This window comes from Daucus carota, chromosome 1 (assembly GCF_001625215.2).
Source record: "Daucus carota subsp. sativus chromosome 1, DH1 v3.0, whole genome shotgun sequence".
NCBI lineage: Eukaryota > Viridiplantae > Streptophyta > Magnoliopsida > Apiales > Apiaceae > Daucus > Daucus carota.
The window spans coordinates 43,242,637-43,260,944 of record NC_030381.2 but is presented as its reverse complement, the minus strand read 5'-3'; the positions used below and the strand labels follow the sequence as shown (position 1 = coordinate 43,260,944).

The window sequence follows — 18,308 nt, the reverse complement described above, 5'->3', positions numbered from 1 at the left end:
ATTAAGGATATTAATATTTTATTATTATGCCTTAATTAAGAGCTTAATTGTCTCAATCATGAGTTATCATGATTGTGGGAATATTTTGATATAATCTGTTAAATATATCGACTTATATTCTTTTTGTTTCTCTTGTTTTATTTTCAGGATTCTTGGAAGAAGGTCGGTTTTCTTTTCGGACATTAAAGTTTTATTGTCTAAATTTCCCCGGTCATCTTGCATGTCCGACGGTTAGATAATAGGCTTTCTTGAATGAAAGAATTATCACGGTGAATTGCCGATTCTCGTTGAGATTTATTCTCATTTTCAAAAAAAAAAGAAAAAAGAAGAAGAAGCGTATATGGAAAATATGAAATATGAAAATTATGTTTAACTAAAAATACATCAACTCATGTCAATATTTGAAAAATATTTAGAGATAAATGATTTTTATTATTTCTATTACTAATTGATATAAGAAAATATTAAAAACTCAATATGAGAATTATAATGAATCAGTTAATAATTTTTTTGGATACACTGTCATAAAAGCGGTGTTACAGAAATCGGGAATCGGACCTGATCGACTGAGCTACCGATTCAGGGATTAATCGGAAATCGGGGATTAATCGGAAGGATTAATCGGAGTGAGAATCGGATTTATTTTAATATTAAAATATTTAGTTATTATTATATTAGCTATTTAGTAACTATTATATTTTCTATATTCATAAACTCTATAATTATTCATATTTCAAGTAATATAGTATTTTAATTTTAATAATTTATCATATATACTTCGATTAAGAAATATATATAAGGATTAATCAAATTTCAAATATCGAATCGGTGACCGAGCAGAGGATTAGTGGGGGATTAATCGGTTAAATCAAGGATTTTTAGAACACTGCATAAAAGTAGCAAAAACAAATACGAGACAACAACAAATACACAACCATCAGTGAAATAATATTAAAAATAAAATTAAAAATAATAAGTTTCGAATTTTATCACTTACCGTCTTACCAAAAGTTACCGAGCTGCCAAGTTTGAAATGGCACATGGCAATATACTCTCTCCGTTTCTTTTTACTTTTCCTCTTTCATGTGTCGAACTGTTCATAACATTAGACAAATTACTAATTTATGTTTAATTTTTAGGATTAAATATAGTTGTGAGTGATCTTATTGGATTCGTATTTGCAAGTATTTTAATATAATAAAGTTTTTATATTTAATATTAATATGAAATTAAAGATATTAATGAAGAAAAATGTGTGTTGATAAACTTGATAACAGAAAACATGAAAATATTAAGACACGGAGGAGAGTATGACTTAACTTAACATCCAGTCAAACACTAAAACACAATCTTGCTGAAATCCAATTAGGGTTAGGGCTTTCTTCAAAATCCCCAAATTCCTAAAAAATATTCCTCTGTGAAATCAACAATTGAATCTACCAGTGTTATACATGTAGCTCAACAGTTAAGATAATAATGAGAAATCTAGAGAGTATAGTTGCACAACCCCCAATTTCAATGATCTCAGACTCGGTAGATACACATTATGTCATAACTGGCGGCAATTTGTACGGATGGCTTGTTAATTGTCATGGGTTTTTGCATAATATTGGATTGATTGTTCCTTCGTTGCTGTTTGTGGTGTTCTTGGTGGTTCAAGCTAAGAAGAGTTTCGTAAAGCTTTCGAATGATCGATCACTTGTTATTATTGCTTATTATGGCTTTCTTTGGCTTGTGGCTCTCTTTAATCTTGCTTGGTGCTTGCTTCAGGTTAGGTTTTGTTTGTATTTGGAATTATGTTTTATTTGTGTTTTAATTTTGGAATTTTGTTGGAATTGCACTGATTACTTATGAATTGGCGAGTCGTGAAATTTGTTGAATTTGTTGGTTTACGTGTTTGTTTGTAGATATGGATAGTGTGGCTGAGAAAATTTCGGCTGTTGATTTAATTAGGTTCGGTGGTTTAAATAAAGAGATAGTAGGGTGATTTAGCTGTGGGATACTTTGGTTTCTTTGAACTATGGAAGGACGATTTTGTATGTTGAATAGACCGAATTGTTGATGAGATTATTTTTGTAGTGGAGAAATGAAAGTGGTCTTAGTTCTTAATTTGTTTCTGTTTATCCGGTTGTTCAAAGACAGAGATTAGGTGGAAGGGTCGTTATAGATTGATCCGTCAGGTGCAAGATTGAGTAGATGCTTTCTTTTAAAATTAACTGTAATTAGTCAATTAAACATAGAAGCAAAGGTAGTATTTTACTTGCAGTGTGTTAGTAGTAGTAGTAGATCGTAGTGTATGCTTATTACTCAAGTAGTTGGTAGTTCTGTTGATTACTACTGCTTGTAGTTTTGCCTCTTAAGTTGTCATTTTGTTCATTGCTGTTTTGCAAAGAGGATTAACTTAAAGCACCTCTCATTTAAGAAAGATTCATTTTGAGTTCACATGAACCCTTTTCCCTCAAGTGGACACACCACAAGGAGGAAATAATGTTGTGAATCGTGGCTGAACAAGCCATAGTCTTTCCTGGTGCATTTATGAAATTAACTGAGTAACTTAGGTTCAGGTCAAACCCATATTGTGTTTTGAAAGTGACTATAGACTGTTTTATGGATGGATGAGTGAAGAAAGCAAGTAATGTGTTTTTATTTCCCTAAAAAAAATCAAACAATTTTAAATAGTGAAATGGATTCATTATCACTTTTTACATACCAGGATACAAACCAGGTATATTTATATATATAGGTTGAGGTTGACAATATGAAATTTTATGCATAAGAATGTGCTTCTGCAAGCCAAACACCACAGAATATCCTATCACCATGGAGTATCTTTATTACATTGATATGTCTTGTTAAGACTTTATTTGTTTGGTACAGGCATGGGAATGTACTTCCGCAAGACAAACACCATGGAATATCCTATCACTTTTTACGGATGCTGGAATGCTATTTCTTGAAGTAAGCTTGGTAGCTTTCTTACTCCAAGGAAACCATGCTAGTGGGAAAGAAGCTTTGACAAGGACTTTTGTTGTCTCAGGACTTATTGTTGCTTTTGATACACTTCTTAAGGTATTTTAAGTAGTTATACGTTTAGTCCTTTCTACTGAATGATCTTACTCATAGTAAAGGCTGAAGGTAAAAAAAGATAAATTTTGATATTTCTCCAAATTTCATTTGAAACAAGAGTACTCCTGTACTACAGAACTAATAGTTTATGCCAGGAAATTGGCTGTTGAAAGTATTAAAAGGGTAATTGAACAGGGACAGCATTATTTCCTTTCTGCAATTACTAGAATCCTGAAATTGTGTTACCTTCGGGATTGGGGAACGAGTCAGTTTTGCAGGAAGGAATATTAATAAAAGGAGGTGGGGGAGAAAAGGGATTAGCTTTTGTTATTTACAGTATTTAATAATTTTTTGTCAGAGGAGTATCAGATCTACACAAATTGCTTAGCTATCTTATTTACTCTTGTCCGTATATGTTGTTAGTTCACAAACTCAACTTGCTTGTTCTGTTGTGATTATTCCATTGTTTCAGCTATCAAGTGTCCACTAGTCCATACCATACGTTTTGTTTGCAATATGTTGTTGACTTGTATAAACTTGAGCTACCAAGGTTTTCAGAATATCAAATACAGTTGATGCTGATCAGTTAATTTTCTTACTTCTTATTCTTGACATGGGTTATGATTTTATTGTCATGTTGCAAAAGAGTCTACAAAACTTAAATTTCAGTTAGTGAGTGATGGTCCTTGAATGGTTACGTCCATTTCTTTGTTCCAAGCCCCGTAAAACCTTAATTTTAAGCTAACTATAACAAACAATCTCGCAATAGTAAAATTTTACAATAACAAAAATAATGAAATGTTAAATAAGAATAGAAAACAAAATCTCAGATTATTTAATTTTTTCCCCTCAAGTGAAATGTCCAAGGCCAAGTGACTAACCATTAAGCAAAAGAATACATTCCAATTTGTTTTTATTTTGATCATTTTTAGTGATCTAAACATACTAATATTTATAGCGTATGCAGCATTGTTAATCATAGCTTATCCAATTCTCAATAGAGGATTGATAATTCCTTTTTTTTTAGGTAAGAAATTATTGATTGATTATTATTTACTCTTCATCTGTAGGCTATATATCTTTACGGGTTTTCAATTCCGGTATTTATCAATGACGGTGAGGGCGGAAGTCGGGTCAAATGGGGATTGTGGGTCATCCATAAGCTACTACTTACTGCAGTCTATGGTATCATACTGTATATGTATAACTCAGACTGGAGAGAGAGATTACCTGGTATGTTATGTCTCTTCATCATCGTTTGTTACAAGTCTGTATATTAAGCAGTATGAGGATTAGTTATTTGTCCTACAGAAATCCAGCGACTCAACAACTCCATATTCTATTTTCAGTCTACAGTACTACAGTTTGTTTTGATTTTTTGCCCATATCTGGCATTCATTGATTTGTTCTACTTCGGCAGTTTCATGCAACATGATTGTTTTCTTATTTTACAGCAAGACCAGCTTTTTACAAGTATACTACTATCATGTTCTGCTTGAATGTGACTGCATCATTAGCTTGTATGTTGCTGACAGGACATGGTGCTTCATTTGGAGCCTGGTAATCAACAAACTAGTAGAGTTGGGCAGATGTTCTTTATTCTACAACTAGGTTTTATTTGATAAATTAATCATTTATCTTCTGTGACAGGTTGTATGGCGTCACAACTGTTTGCTACCATGCCTTGTATCTCCCGCTGCTATATGTTACATTCTTAGCTGACTTCTTTGAGGTCATTGGCTGTCTTGGTCTTTTGAATATATTGTTTCATCTATTTAGCTAGCTTTTGTGCTTATTAGTCCCGTCCTTGTGAAAGATGTGTGTCAAACCTTGATGAATGTTTATTTGATAATTGCAGGAGGATGCTCTGAATCTGGAGAGTGTTTATTATTCTGAAATGAAAGATGCTGGCTTCTTTGACGCTGATTGGGAGTTATAAAGACAATCATCCATAATACAGAAAATGCTATGTGGAACACTGTGTAAACTGTAAATACAAATATGATCACACGAAGATTGTTTAGCCTCGATTCTACCTTTATTGTTGCTGGTTTGTGCTTTACCAGTTTCATAAACAATGTTGTTGGGCACCTGTAGAAATGTTGTTCATTGCAATATACTATAAGACAGAACCGAATTTTAGATGTAATAGCAGATACGCTAGGTTATTTTGGTCATCTTCCTTACGGTCTTGCTTAACAAGCAGTCTGCCTTTGTCAGATTTTTTTTCCCTCCTCACTTGATTACTTCCTGAACAATTGTAGTTTGGTGTAAATACAATGTAGCATCTGGACAGAAGATAAGAGCATCTCCAATAGACTCTTAGAATCACTCTTAAATATAATATAAATTATTAGCTCTTAGCAATTTAGTGTACATGTACTCCAACAATGTTCTTTATATCCACTCTTTATTTATTTTTGTATTATTAAAAGTACATTGAACTCATAAAAAGACAAAAGAAAGTGGAAAGAAAGAGAGTAAGTGGAACAAACTTAGAGCATCTCCAAGAGCCTCCTTGTTGGCTCCTAAATATAATATAAAAAATTTGGCTCTTAGTAATTTAGGACAAAGTTAAGAGTATAAACTCCAACAATACTCTCTACATCTCTTCTCTATTTCATATTTTATTCATATATTGGGCTCCACTATAACAAAAGAGAGGGAAAGATGAAGGTTGATTGGAGGGAAGGATTTTTTTATTGTAAAAAAATAAGTTAGGAGCCATGTGGTGGCTCTTAACTTTGAGGAGACAGGAGAGAGAAACAAAAGGCTCTTAAGATTTAAGAGCCACTTAAGAGTCTTTTGGAGCAACATTTTGCTTCTCCCTCCTCAAATCTCAAGTTAGGAGCCTAAATGAAGAGCCTCTTGGAGATGCTCTTATAATAAAATATTAGTTAAGAGCTATCTAGTGGCTCCTACAATTGAGGAGAGAGAAGAGCCTCTTAAGCTTTTAAAGAGCCTCTAAGAGTCTCTTGGAGCTCAAAATTTGACATGGCTCTTTATTTTTTAATTTAAGAGCTCAAATAAAGAGCTTATTGGAGATGCTCTAATGTAGGTTTCCATGAATGAAACTTGACTTCTCGAGATTTCACTTCCTTTATTATTTATGTAAAATCCTGCAACTCCAGGCAGATTTTCTTCAAGAGTCACAGGGAGAGAAGTAGTTACATACATCTCAGTAGCCACACTCCAGTACCAAATTACAGTAAGCTTACAAGTGGTTTGTATATACTGGATTATTACAGGACTTCATATAAAGCTTTGGGGTGTTGGCCCCAAATAACCAAATTTGGGGTGGTAATGCCCTAAATAACAAAATATCTGGTAAATGGCCCTCACTGACAATTAGAGACGCTCCTGGTGTAGCGTTTTGGTTTTTTAACCAAAACGCTACATCGTGTAGCGTTTAGGTATTTTTTTTTTTAAAAAAAGATGAAGACGCTACTTAGAGTAACGTTTATGTTTAGTGAATATGATGGAAGTGGGCTGGGCCACGCTACATCTAATAGCGTCTAGCATTGTTCTATTTTTCAATTAAAACAAAACGCTAGTTACACAAGCGTTTCATTGTATGTATCAAACAAAAGCGTTAGCCTATTAGATAAAAACTAAAACGCTAATTGCTCTAGTGTTTATTGTGAAAATTGTTTGTTTTTTATTTATTTTTTTGATTTCGTTACTCAAAACACCAAATTTGAATTTTGTTTACCAATTTTGTAATTTTTTTTTCAATTAGTTAAAAACAAAATAACAAATTTTTTTGATGAAAATTTAAATTACAACCTTGCATTAATTTAATTTAATTTAAAGTACGCATTTATCATTCTACAACCCAAATCTAAACTCTAAATGTTAACGATTGTAAATTAATTTATTCCGCCGATTTCTCGGCTTTAGGGCCTTCGGCCCTGCAGCCTCGCATTAATTAGGGTTTAGGCTCGAGGGAGTAGGGCCTACCGGCCCTACACCCTCAATCCTAAACCCTAACCGTCGGCCAATTTAATATAAAGTACGAATTAATCATTCTGCAACCCAAACCTAAACCCTAAATGTTAACGATTGTAAATTAATTTATTCCGCTGGTTTCTCGGCTTTAGGGCCTTCAGCCCTGCAGCCTCGCATTAATTAGGGTTTAGGCTCGAGGGAGTAGGGCCTACCGGCCCTACACCCTCAATCCTAAACCCTAACCGTCAGCCAATTCAATATACAGTACAAATTAATCATTCTGCAACCCAAACCTAAACCCTAAATGTTAACGATTGTTAATTTACTTATTAAACCGGTTTCTCGGCTTAAGGGCCATCGGCCCTAAAGCCTCGAATTAATTAGGGTTTAGGCTCGACCCTCAATCCTAAACCCTAACTGTCAGTCAATTTAATTTAAAGTATAAATTAATTATTCTAAAACTCAAATATAAACCCTAAATATTAACGATTGTTAATTTATTATATAAATTATATAAATAAGTGGAATGGGGCTAACTTCGCTAACATTTCTCTATAGTTTTATAATAACTTAAACAAAGGCCAGGTTATTTATGAAATAGGAACAACACTTGCGTAAACCTACCTCATCTCATCTAAAGGTGGTAAACGCTACACGGAGTAGCGTTTGCCTTTGAGTGTATAAGACGCTACTTGACAAACGTCTTTACATGTCATTTGGGGCCATTTTTACAAAATTTGTTATTAAGGGCATTAAACTCTAAAATTTGGTTATTTGGGCCCTTTTTTCAAAGCTTTGTGAGTAATGTTGGAATCTCAATTAAAATATTTGGTATTATGAAAAACTGAAAAACCAAGTTTAAATATGATAAAACTTCACATATAGTGTAATCAGATTAAAGTATTAAAACTTTAAATATTTATGCCGTTGTATCCATCTTGCTGATTCTCAACGAGCTTCAAACCTCAGCCGAATCTACCATTATCAACGATTATCTCTCCAACTATCTTCAGCAAATTTAAACCTCAATTTATCTAAATAAACAGGTTCGACTTGGATCCATTTAAATTTTCTTCATTTTTCTTGCTAATTTATGTGTCATTATGTCGATTGATTTCGATAAATCATTTGTCAATCTAGCTAATTTATGTGTTATTACATCGTTATCACTGATTTGTGTGTATGTATATATATTCCAGTTATTTTTCGATTTTGTGTGTTTATAGCAGATTGTATGTGTATATATGCATACACACACACATAAGTAATTTTAGGTTTATATGTGATGAGGTTATTTACGTATGTGGATATGCCTGGGGCAGATAAATGTATGTTTTCGCTCATTTTTGGGTTAGATGCTTGTGTTTCAACATGTGCATTACAGTGTTTGATGAAAAGCCTCTTAGAACAATGTGTATAATATTTTGCTTGCTCTATTTTTTCAAGAAATCTAGTTAATAAAGTATCAAGAAATTGTAACTATGATAAAGATTAATGTCTATTCAGCGCCATTTGCCTTTTTTTAGATTGGACCCTTAATTGTAATTAAAAAAAAGAAAATGTATATTATAAATTATAATATCCATAATGAGGTTACAATATATTGGGTCATACCTGGGAGTTGCCTCTGCTTGATTGATTCTCTGATGGAGTATGTCAAGGGTAGTGAACATTCGAAAGGTGGGACTTGGCCAGCGATTCCCGAGTAATGGTACTTAAATGAGTAAAATGCTCAAACTAGTAGCTATAGTTAGCACTTACCATTACTGACTATGGCTGTTAGTGTCGAGTTTTGGCTTGGTATGTAGGATGATATTGGGCTGAACTATAACATGGAACTACTCCCTGTTTCTCATTTTAATTGTTTTCTGACTTTTTAGACAAATTTGAACATGGAACACTCACCCACAATTACCTCAAAAACAAGTAAATTTGAATCAATGCTCCAATTTAAAGCTGATTAAAATGTAGAAATGTGTAACGAGTAAAATTCATTGCTAGGCTGATGAATTATTTCAACTGGCACCTCAGAACACGTTGGTAGCTATGTTTGTTTTCTTTTCATTTTTTATCCTAGGTGATACTTAATCTTGAGCACAGACTAATATCTATTGTGGAAGGGAATAAAAAATATGGACTAGTCTGTGATTTGTGATGGGTACATCTTAAATTGCTTTTTGAATGTTATGGCCAATTGGTAGAATAGCAGGTACTGTCTGGACAAGTTTTCCATCTCCTAGCCACTAATCACATTAGCTTGTATCCGTGTTTTTAGCTTGACACAGACTCCCATCTCTGAATCAAGTAATCAACTTACACAAGTTGTTCATTGCCTATAAAAAAACTATAACATCAGGAACTGATGAGGCTAGCCTGGACAATAATTCCTGTTGTCGACTGATCTTTTAGATTACTAATAGAACTTCTAAAATCCAACTTTTGATCAGTGCAAAATTATTTAGAAATTCTGATTCTATCACTGATATGTTAACTAGTGGTTCTTGTCATGCATTTTGGATAACATTCCTCTCTTAGTACAGAAGGTAGTAAAGTTTTGGGATTTAATCCTTTCTAAATTAAATCATACTTTACAGAGCACATAGAATCAAGTATCACTAAAGATGAATAATAAAATTATAAAAAACTTTGTCTTTGTATAGTCAATTTATATAGCGATGAAATGATGTTTTGTGTTGAGAATTTCCTGATACTAGATGAGCTCCAATTTGCGAGTGTTGTAAACATCAGACTGAAAAAGGATGAGTGCAACAAATGCACTTGGGAACTTAGTGGGAGTACTGAAATGATAACTGACTAGAGTGAACATGACAGTGCCTGCCACTTCCTAGTTTAAATTTTTAATTGCGACCTTAGCATTTCCTAACAAATCCAAGTAGAAATGAAAAATCAACAGATCTGTATACGTAACAAGAAGCAGAAGTAATACAGAAATATATTTCTTTGTTACTTTTATAGTTGAAATCAGTCCTGTAAATGTTCAGAACGAATGAGTGACACGTCCATCTAACAATTAGATTAAAACACTGAAATAATTCAGAATATTATTAATCAAATTTATCAAAATAAAATGATAATATTTATTTAATAATTAAACTATATGTGGCGACTAATCTTAATCTAAAAATCAAGGTAACTTATGCATTACGGTAAAAACTCGATAAATGAATATCGATAAATTAAAGATTTTGTGTAAATAATAATTTCTCGTGGTCCCGACTTGGATAAATTAATAATATCGGTAAATGTATAAGATAATAAAATTTTGAAAAATCCTTATAAACCCAATAAAAATATAAAATAATTAATCATTAAACATACTAAAAAGTTTTATATGTAGCACGTAAATACCAAAATTTTTAATGAAACATCTTTGTTAAAATAATTCTAAAATAGTTTCGTAATTTTATGAATAAGATGCAAATTCAATTCTAATAAATATATGATTATTGGTGTTGAAATATAAGTATAAGATCCATAAAGAGGCCTCCTCTAACACCGAAAGGTTTTAGATGGAATGGTTCTCTACATGGTATCAGAGCTCTGGTCTGCGGGAGGTCTCGGGTTCGAGCCCCTGCCACCCCCAATATTCTCACATTTTAAAATGGACAAGAAGGCAACCTTAAAGTTTTAGATGGAATGGTTCTCTAATTAGTATATACATGCAACAAATATTACAAGCACTAAATTTACAATCATTAGCTTTGTTTATCGTACGTGAACTAATTAGTTAAATATTTGTTGATACATAAGATTAATGATTTTGACAATCATATACGTGTATATTTGACATTGTTTTAAGGATCAATGATTAATCACCCATTAATTGGTATTCTGTAACTCACCGAGCTAATTAAATATCTGATTATCTAATTAATCATCCAATTGATCAGATTAATCCTTGTTCCATTTCTTTACCGACTAAATCCGATTATTAACTAATATCCTATGCATGTTGAATTAGGAATAAGCAATTATATTTGAACTGAAATATTGCGTGACTTAATAAATTTGAATTTATTAATAAAATAATAAAAAGGAATCTAGTGTGTGTCCATGCTAACAACAACTTTTTAGTTAGGGGGAGATTTTGATTGACGGAAATTTTTGTACATACAAGGGTTATCATTATTAATGGAATGGAGCCAATAGAAATTTGCTACCTAAACAAAATGTGATTGTTATTGTGGGCCCATAGACACACAAAATCCTATAATTTGATATTCATCAATCAATCAATTAATAACCTTGCTAAAATAATATTTTTTTCCGGCCCAAGGATATTAATTTGCAGAGATTTTACTCGGGGCGTTCTATTTTTTTAAGCATAGATGAAACAAAAATCTGACTTGTCCATTTAACTCTTGGTCGATCGGTCCAAATATTTGAGCTTCTCACTCACTCTTAGCTCTGTAATTGAAATTTGAACTGATTTTATTATTGATTGGGTAAGCTCTGCACTTCCACTGACTATCTAAAGATTGTTTTGCTTATATATTTTTGTTTTATATCTGTATATATCTGCAGATGTCCCAGCATGTGTTTGTTAGGTTGCTTTATGATATTAGTTTGTTTAGTTGATTGTTTGTATCTTTAATTTGCAAAAAGTTTCTCACTATAGGGTACTTAGATTTTTCAAGTATGTGCTTCTTTAGGCCTATAATATTTTTACTGTTAATGACTGGGCATACAGGCTGCAAATTAGCTTGTCGAATGGCATTGGATTTGTAGATTTCTATCAAATGAAATGTAAGGTGACAGAGTTATCTGTTGAATGTGGTACTAAATTCAATAGCTAAACACTACTCGTGTTAGCATGTTGGTTGGGAGAATATTATGGTTCAAGTTGGCATTCGACATACTTTTGCTGAATAGGGCCTTTCGAGTAATGAATTCCTTAGCTTCAACTCGGTTTTGTTTGGAAAAGGGGAGAAATTTATGACTTATGTGTGGCTTGCTGATTTATCCTCTACTTGATTATAGTTCTAATTGATTCTTGGTTTGTTTAAGTATATTTGTTTGACTTTTAATTTTCACATTCCCCCTTTTGTATGCTATTATTAACACGCCTTTTAACAAGGAGTATGATGAATTGGATTTTTGCCCTATTGTGAATTTGTCATTTTTTTCCCTTCGCTGCTACAATACATACTTCATCTTTTATGACTGGTTAAAAGGACAAGAAATGAAAAATTTTGTTGGACTGGACTGGACTCTCCTCTTAATAAGCTTGCTATGAAGAGAGTACATACTTGATTGATATGCTCCCCTTTTATCTATATAGTTCTTAATTAAATTTTTGAAATCAAGAAGGAAAGTAGAAAGAGGGATTAATTGCAAATGAAATTGTGTTTGGTTGGTGTTCTTTTGAAGTTTCCTATCTGGATAATGATTGCAAAAGTCTTCATGCACAGTTAGATTATACTCTTTTATAATTCTTGATTATTAATTACTACTGATCTTTGTATTGCCGTTGTTGTTTGACAGATTGGTCTCAGTTTCACTTTTTCCCAGTATGATCAATTATTGTGCTTCCTTTTTCTTATAAAAATGCTATACTTGCATGCTGTCATCAGTTGCTTGTATTTATTTTTGTTGTCATTCAGCAACAGTACAGTGAACATCTTCTATCTTCTTAGTTGTATTTGACATGTTTTTTCTAAAGAGATACTCAGGCTTATGTCTACTTTGCATGATTGTATATCTAGTGATGTTATTTGACTAGTTTGTTGTTAGGTTTTTGCAAGTGAATCATGGTACACTCGTGGTGGTGGGGGAAGGATGGAGGCTATCGGTTCCTCATTAATGGGTGTAAGATAGGATATAGGTACCAGCAGAGATGCAGTTTGGTGAATATAAAGTTCAAATGGGTAAAAGATAGTGTGTTGGATGCTGTTGTGGCTGGTGGTAGGGAACTCAAAGCAGCCTGCATCCTTGTGTCCATCATTTGCTCTGATCATCGATGCTGCCTTCCAGTATATCACCTCTCAAGTCGTAGAGGACAACTTGGTCTTCCTCATGATCTTAAGATTTCCACCTTTACTAGGAGATACCCCACTATGTTTGAAGAGTTTTATGAGAATGACAGTGGAGGTACTCGTGTCCCTTGGTTTCGTGTGACTCCAGAAGCCCTAAATCTCCATAAAGAGGAACTTTTGGTTTTCCAGCAGTATCAGAATGATCTTCTTAATAGGCTCCGCAAGTTGCTCATGCTCACGAAAAATAGGACTCTTCCTTTACAAACAATCGACCAACTTAAATGGGATTTGGGATTGCCTTATAACTATCTTAATAGTTTGATACGTCATCATCCAGAACATTTTTCATTAGTTTCCCTTCCTGATGGTCGTGCTGGTTTAAGACTTTTGTCTTGGGATGATAATCTAGCTATTTCGCACTTGGAAAAGAGTTCAGATTTTCAGACACAGGAAGGTGTTAGAAATGAAAATTTGGCTTTCCCTGTTGCATTTACAAGGGGATTTGGGTTAAAAAGGAAATGTATGAAATGGTTAGAAGAGTGGCAAAGGCTCCCTTATACATCGCCTTATTGTGACTCTTCCCATTTGGATCCCCGTACAGATGTTTCTGAGAAGAGAAATGTTGGTGTCTTTCATGAGCTTCTGCACTTGACCTTACAAAAGAAAACAGAGAGACGGAATGTGAGCAACCTGCGAAAAGCCTTGTTCTTGCCCCAGAAGTTTACTAAGGTGTTTGAGCGCCATCCTGGTATATTTTACATTTCAAAGAAGTCTGACACCCAAACTGTGGTTCTTAGGGAAGCGTATGAACGTCAAAAACTTATCCAAAAACACCCCCTTGTTGATATCAGAGAAAAATATGTGAGCCTAATGAAAGAAGGGGTGCTTAAGAGGAGCACAGGCATGTACAAGAAGAAAAGAGATGAATATCTTGATCAAATGAGAAATGTTTGTGGTGATGATTTCGTTGACAATAGATACACTTCTGAAGGAGAGTCGGATCATAACCCTCTTTCTGAATATGACTCAGATGAAGCTCCACAAAATTCATGACATATTGCTTCCTTGTGTTAAAACCTGGTAGTTGCTGTGCGGAGCTGATCAGCATGTATGTGGTATAGACTTATAGCATTCCACGGCTGTCTGTGTAAGTTCATTTATGCTAGAAGGAGCTTGGGAATTTTATAGAAGCATGGAGGCAACATTGGCAAAGAATATACAAGTAGTGATAAATATGGTAGTTATGGTTTGCGTGCTTGTGTTTGCAGGTTATGTATTCATATGGGTAATATTACCCATCAGTCCCTACAGAAAAGATTGATTGCTATTAGTTAGAGCAAAGACATTCTCCACTTACGATGGAACACAAGGTTTATTCATTATTAATTGTTTTTGTCCCATCTGGAAATAAATACTACTTGTAAGACGTGTCTCTATATATGTAGATCTTGAATAATCCCAGGTGCAACCATTTTCATCAATACATTTCCTAGAGTTGTGATTTTTAGAGAGTCATGTATTCTTCTTTTAATTATGAATTCAGAAATAAGGTTTAGCTGCATTGAGGAGGCCGATGATAATGGCAGGACTTGCATTGCTAATGGATAGAGCTATCTTCTTATATCATGTTTAGCGCCCAGTTGAGTTGGTCTTATTCACCTTACGTAGAGAGAAGTTTGCTAAAATCAGCAGCAAAGAGTGGGGAACTACTACTAGTGTAAGACTGCTATTCAAATTTTTTACAACCAATGCACAAACTTGGTAATTATTGCACATTCATTGAGTAGTGTAGATTATAGTGTTTTAATGTAACCTCATGTATATATAAACACATGATACTTTTATGCATGCAGCTGGAAAGATAAGTTAATTGTGCATCATTAAGGCGAGGGTTATGGGGCACACATGTTTGGCATATCTTTTTACTCCAGTGGCTCGGGGATCATCAGTTCTGCCACTAATGGGAATTTCGTCGGAGGCAAGTGGCAAGTATTGCATATGACTTGGTCACACAGTAGTGACATTTTCTACATGGCTCATGGTGTTTGTTATATTATCTACTGGGATGTCGGAGGTAATTGTTCTTCACATGCATATTTATTCTTTTAATATTTTGTTTTTTGAAATCATTATTTTAAATTAATTTATGATGCTACTACATAAAAGAACACACAGTTATGTTGTTGTCCATGGGCCAATAATAATCTATGTTATATCTATTATGTTTTTCATTTTAAAGGTAAAAACTACATAAACAGCCAGAAAATAAACTTTTTCTTTTATAAAATATGATCAATTTTGTTTCTTATATAAAAAAATTCAAAGAAATTTTATGATGAATTTCTATGATGTGCAAGAGACAGATAATCTTAAAGGCGAGTGAATCCTATCAGGTATTGGGAGGATACTTTCTGCTCATTGTTTTGTATATGTTTTATAATCTTTTTAGATGGGATAAAAAAACTGAATTTAAACAAACAATCTTAATAATCTAATTTACAATTCTAGACTAAAAAGAGTCAAAAAATTCTTAGAAAGCGCAGTTGCTGCCGAGTCCGTTGGAATTTGGGTATGTTCGGTCATTGTTGAAGGTTGTCAGTTTATTTTTTGATTCTGGGTAGTGTGTACATATAGTTACAATGCAAGAACAAAGGTTGTTTCCCCTGATGATCTGCAAAGACAAGTTCTTACTTAATGCACTGTTTTTCTTGTGGGGATGGTTGTACCTTTCCTTTAATTTTGACCATTGTGGGGTATGTGACTTAAAATACTGTTCTGATAATCACATTGTTTCGTATCTCAGTTAGCCAAAGATGGGAAGTGTGTTGGGGAGAAGAATCTTATAGTGATTCTTGTCAGGCCACCTAATTGTCCAACACTTTCTTTAGTGAATGGTACAACAAAGCAGGTGCAAGTTTTATGATATGACTATAACCAGATATTAGCATCCTGATTACAGTAAAAACTTCGGTCCTCATCAGAAAGTAATCAATTGTTGAATAACTAGATATTTTCACTTCATGGATTCCTTTTCTTTGTTATATTCCAATTATGTAAGTGTGGGTCATACTCAGTATCGATTTCATATTTGAAAGTTTATTAAGATTAAATGTAGATGTGACTTGGAGATTTTGTCTTTCCTTTAAAATGTTGTTTTCTTTGTGCCTACTTTTTTTGAATTCGGAATATAATGTACTGATAAAGTTTTCGCCAATAAACTTAATGTTATTGAAGATGTAAGTGAAAACAAAATTGATAGATCTGATGACTAAAAAGCCCGTACAGCATGATACGCTGAGGACCTGAAGCCAGTAAAACATGAAATTTCTCAGGACCTGAAGGCATCAAAGCATGATACTGCTGACGAGTTGATTCCAAGCAAAGATTTTGAGAAAGATATGAAAGATCTTGTAGTTTCAAAAAAAGAAGGGGATGTAGTGGAGATGAAGGTGTCAGAGAGGATTTTGAGGATCGTTTACTATTGACTGCTGTAGAATCTAAGATAATGAAGAATGGGGACAAGCTAGAGTTAGTAAAAAGGAGGTGCAATCAAAACCATTGAATCGAAGTTAGACGAGGTAAACTTTATGGTTATGGATATCTAATATAGCTTGGTTTCATTTGATGGAATAATCATTTATCTTCTTTGACAGCTTGTATGTTGTATGCTTGTATCCCCTGCTGTGCTGCTCTGTGTTACATTTTTGGCAAACTTCTTTGAGGTAATTTGATGTATTGGTCTTAAAATATATTATTCAATCTATTTATCTAGCTTTTTTGCTTTTCAGTGTAATTTTATAGAAAATGCATAGACCTTGATGAATGTATATTGGTGATTGTAGGAGAATGCTCTATACTATTTTGAAATAAAAGATGCTGGCTTCCTTGATGCTGATTAGGAGTCATAGTGATAGTGCTAAAAAAACATGATTGCCCGAAATTTGTCTAGCAATCTCGACTCTTCACTTAAATGTTGCTTGTTTGTGTTTTAATTGTTTCATCAGATCATTGTTTGGCACCAGTAAAATGTTGTTTGTAGCAATGTATGAGAGAAGCGAGTTTTAGATGTAAAAGCAGAGAGGTACTTGGTTTTAAATGTCCGGTGACCAGTACGGTGAGCCTTGGCGGAAACTAAATAGGAGAGGGATAATTAATTTGACAGATCTGAGGTCCCCTCTGTAGCCATTTTTCTCATTCACAGTTCATGACTATACTTATTCGCCATCTTCAGATCCATAATAAATATTAAATATTTGGGGGCCTTGAGATGCTTTATTAAGGGCCATAATTATATTATGAATCTCATTTTCCACATCATAAAAATATTTTATTGATTTCAGTTTGATATAAAATTCAAAATTAGTTCTATTGCTCCCCACACAGAATTTTAGTGAAGCATTTGGACATATCGAAGTGGTAGTAGTTGTAAGTCGTAGATTGTTTGTATCGTTGGATTTTTTTATGACAAAATTGATGTATAACTCGTGCAGTACATGATCCCGTCCAAATATTTGATATTTTCTTTATTTTTATATTAAAAAAAATAGAGGTTACCAAATTTCTAATAGAATTTAGTAGTATAAGATCAACGAGATTTGAACCTGCACTTCTGTTTGTATCTTATAAGAGGAAGTTGAGGTAAAAATACTCTTATTTGAAGTAGAAGAAAGGTGAGCTCTTTTTACAAAAAGGTGACTCCTTATTTTTTTCAAAGGGAAAGAAAAGACAAATAGAGAGAATAAAATGTGGTCAAGAAAATGTTAAAAGGCTTATAAAATTGTTGGACATAATCATGAAATTTTTTAAAAGTAAGCTGTCTTGTTAATAATCCTCCTCTTCAAAGATTCAAACAGTATTCACATTTTTTCACCAACAAAACAAGTGGATGCTTTATTCAAACCTTTTGCTCAAACTTGATTTGAGATTGGGAAGTGATAATATGTGAAATCCATATTTTTGGGTTGAAGGGTAGATCACGGGCCGCATATCTCTACTTTTCGTGTCCATCCTAAATTGTGAGAATATTGGGATTGATGGAGGATCGAACTTGAGACTTCTACCAATCCAGATCTTGAGAACCCGTCGATTTAAAATCTAAATATGCTAGTGGAATGTCTTAATTAATTTTATGCTTTATTTCAACAAGTTCACCGAGTAAATACAAGCGTTCGACGCAGAAATTTCTGGTGCATGCCCAAAATTTACATCTTCATACTCTTTGCTAGAAATGTACAATGGAACTTGATGCACAATTGTGTCAAAGTTTTCAATGGAAGAGAAATACTTGTTAGGACCATT

General features: G+C 33.4%; 2 protein-coding genes across 6 annotated transcripts; both read left to right on the top strand.

Annotated features, from left to right (window-relative positions):
- The first annotated feature begins 1,269 nt into the window (after positions 1–1,269).
- Positions 1,270–5,296, top strand: LOC108204917 (protein CANDIDATE G-PROTEIN COUPLED RECEPTOR 2). The gene is made up of 6 exons (XM_017374611.2): positions 1,270–1,770; positions 2,878–3,069; positions 4,137–4,299; positions 4,521–4,626; positions 4,717–4,798; positions 4,925–5,296. The coding sequence occupies exons 1-6, from the start codon at positions 1,477–1,479 to the stop codon at positions 5,003–5,005; spliced, it is 918 nt and encodes a 305-aa protein (XP_017230100.1). The 5' UTR covers positions 1,270–1,476; the 3' UTR covers positions 5,006–5,296.
- A 2,578-nt stretch (positions 5,297–7,874) lies between these two features.
- Positions 7,875–17,273, top strand: LOC108205304 (protein WHAT'S THIS FACTOR 9, mitochondrial). Of its 5 annotated transcripts, XR_010287862.1 has the most exons (9): positions 7,875–8,060; positions 12,769–14,157; positions 14,279–14,380; positions 14,554–14,727; positions 14,864–15,084; positions 15,814–15,918; positions 16,343–16,588; positions 16,664–16,732; positions 16,853–17,273. XR_010287862.1 is itself a non-coding variant. In XM_064085182.1 (2 exons), the coding sequence occupies exon 2, from the start codon at positions 12,786–12,788 to the stop codon at positions 14,061–14,063; it is 1,278 nt and encodes a 425-aa protein (XP_063941252.1). In that variant the 5' UTR covers positions 7,876–8,060; positions 12,769–12,785; the 3' UTR covers positions 14,064–14,408. The 5 variants fall into 5 exon arrangements, 1 of the variants encoding a protein (XP_063941252.1); XR_010287863.1 differs by lacking the exon at positions 14,279–14,380; XR_010287861.1 differs by having other exon boundaries at positions 7,876–8,060; positions 12,769–14,380.
- The last annotated feature ends 1,035 nt before the right edge of the window (positions 17,274–18,308 follow it).

What these genes read in the sequence shown, in the direction of transcription:
- LOC108204917 (XM_017374611.2), top strand. Translation starts at nt 1,477, where the DNA reads ATGAGAAATCTAGAGAGTATAGTTGCACAACCCCCAATTTCAATGATC. An exon ending in TTGCTTGGTGCTTGCTTCAG is followed by an intron (nt 1,771 to 2,877) that starts GTTAGGTTTTGT and finishes TGTTTGGTACAG; the next exon opens with GCATGGGAATGTACTTCCGC. An exon ending in CTTTTGATACACTTCTTAAG is followed by an intron (nt 3,070 to 4,136) that starts GTATTTTAAGTA and finishes CTTCATCTGTAG; the next exon opens with GCTATATATCTTTACGGGTT.
- LOC108205304 (XM_064085182.1), top strand. Translation starts at nt 12,786, where the DNA reads ATGGTACACTCGTGGTGGTGGGGGAAGGATGGAGGCTATCGGTTCCTC.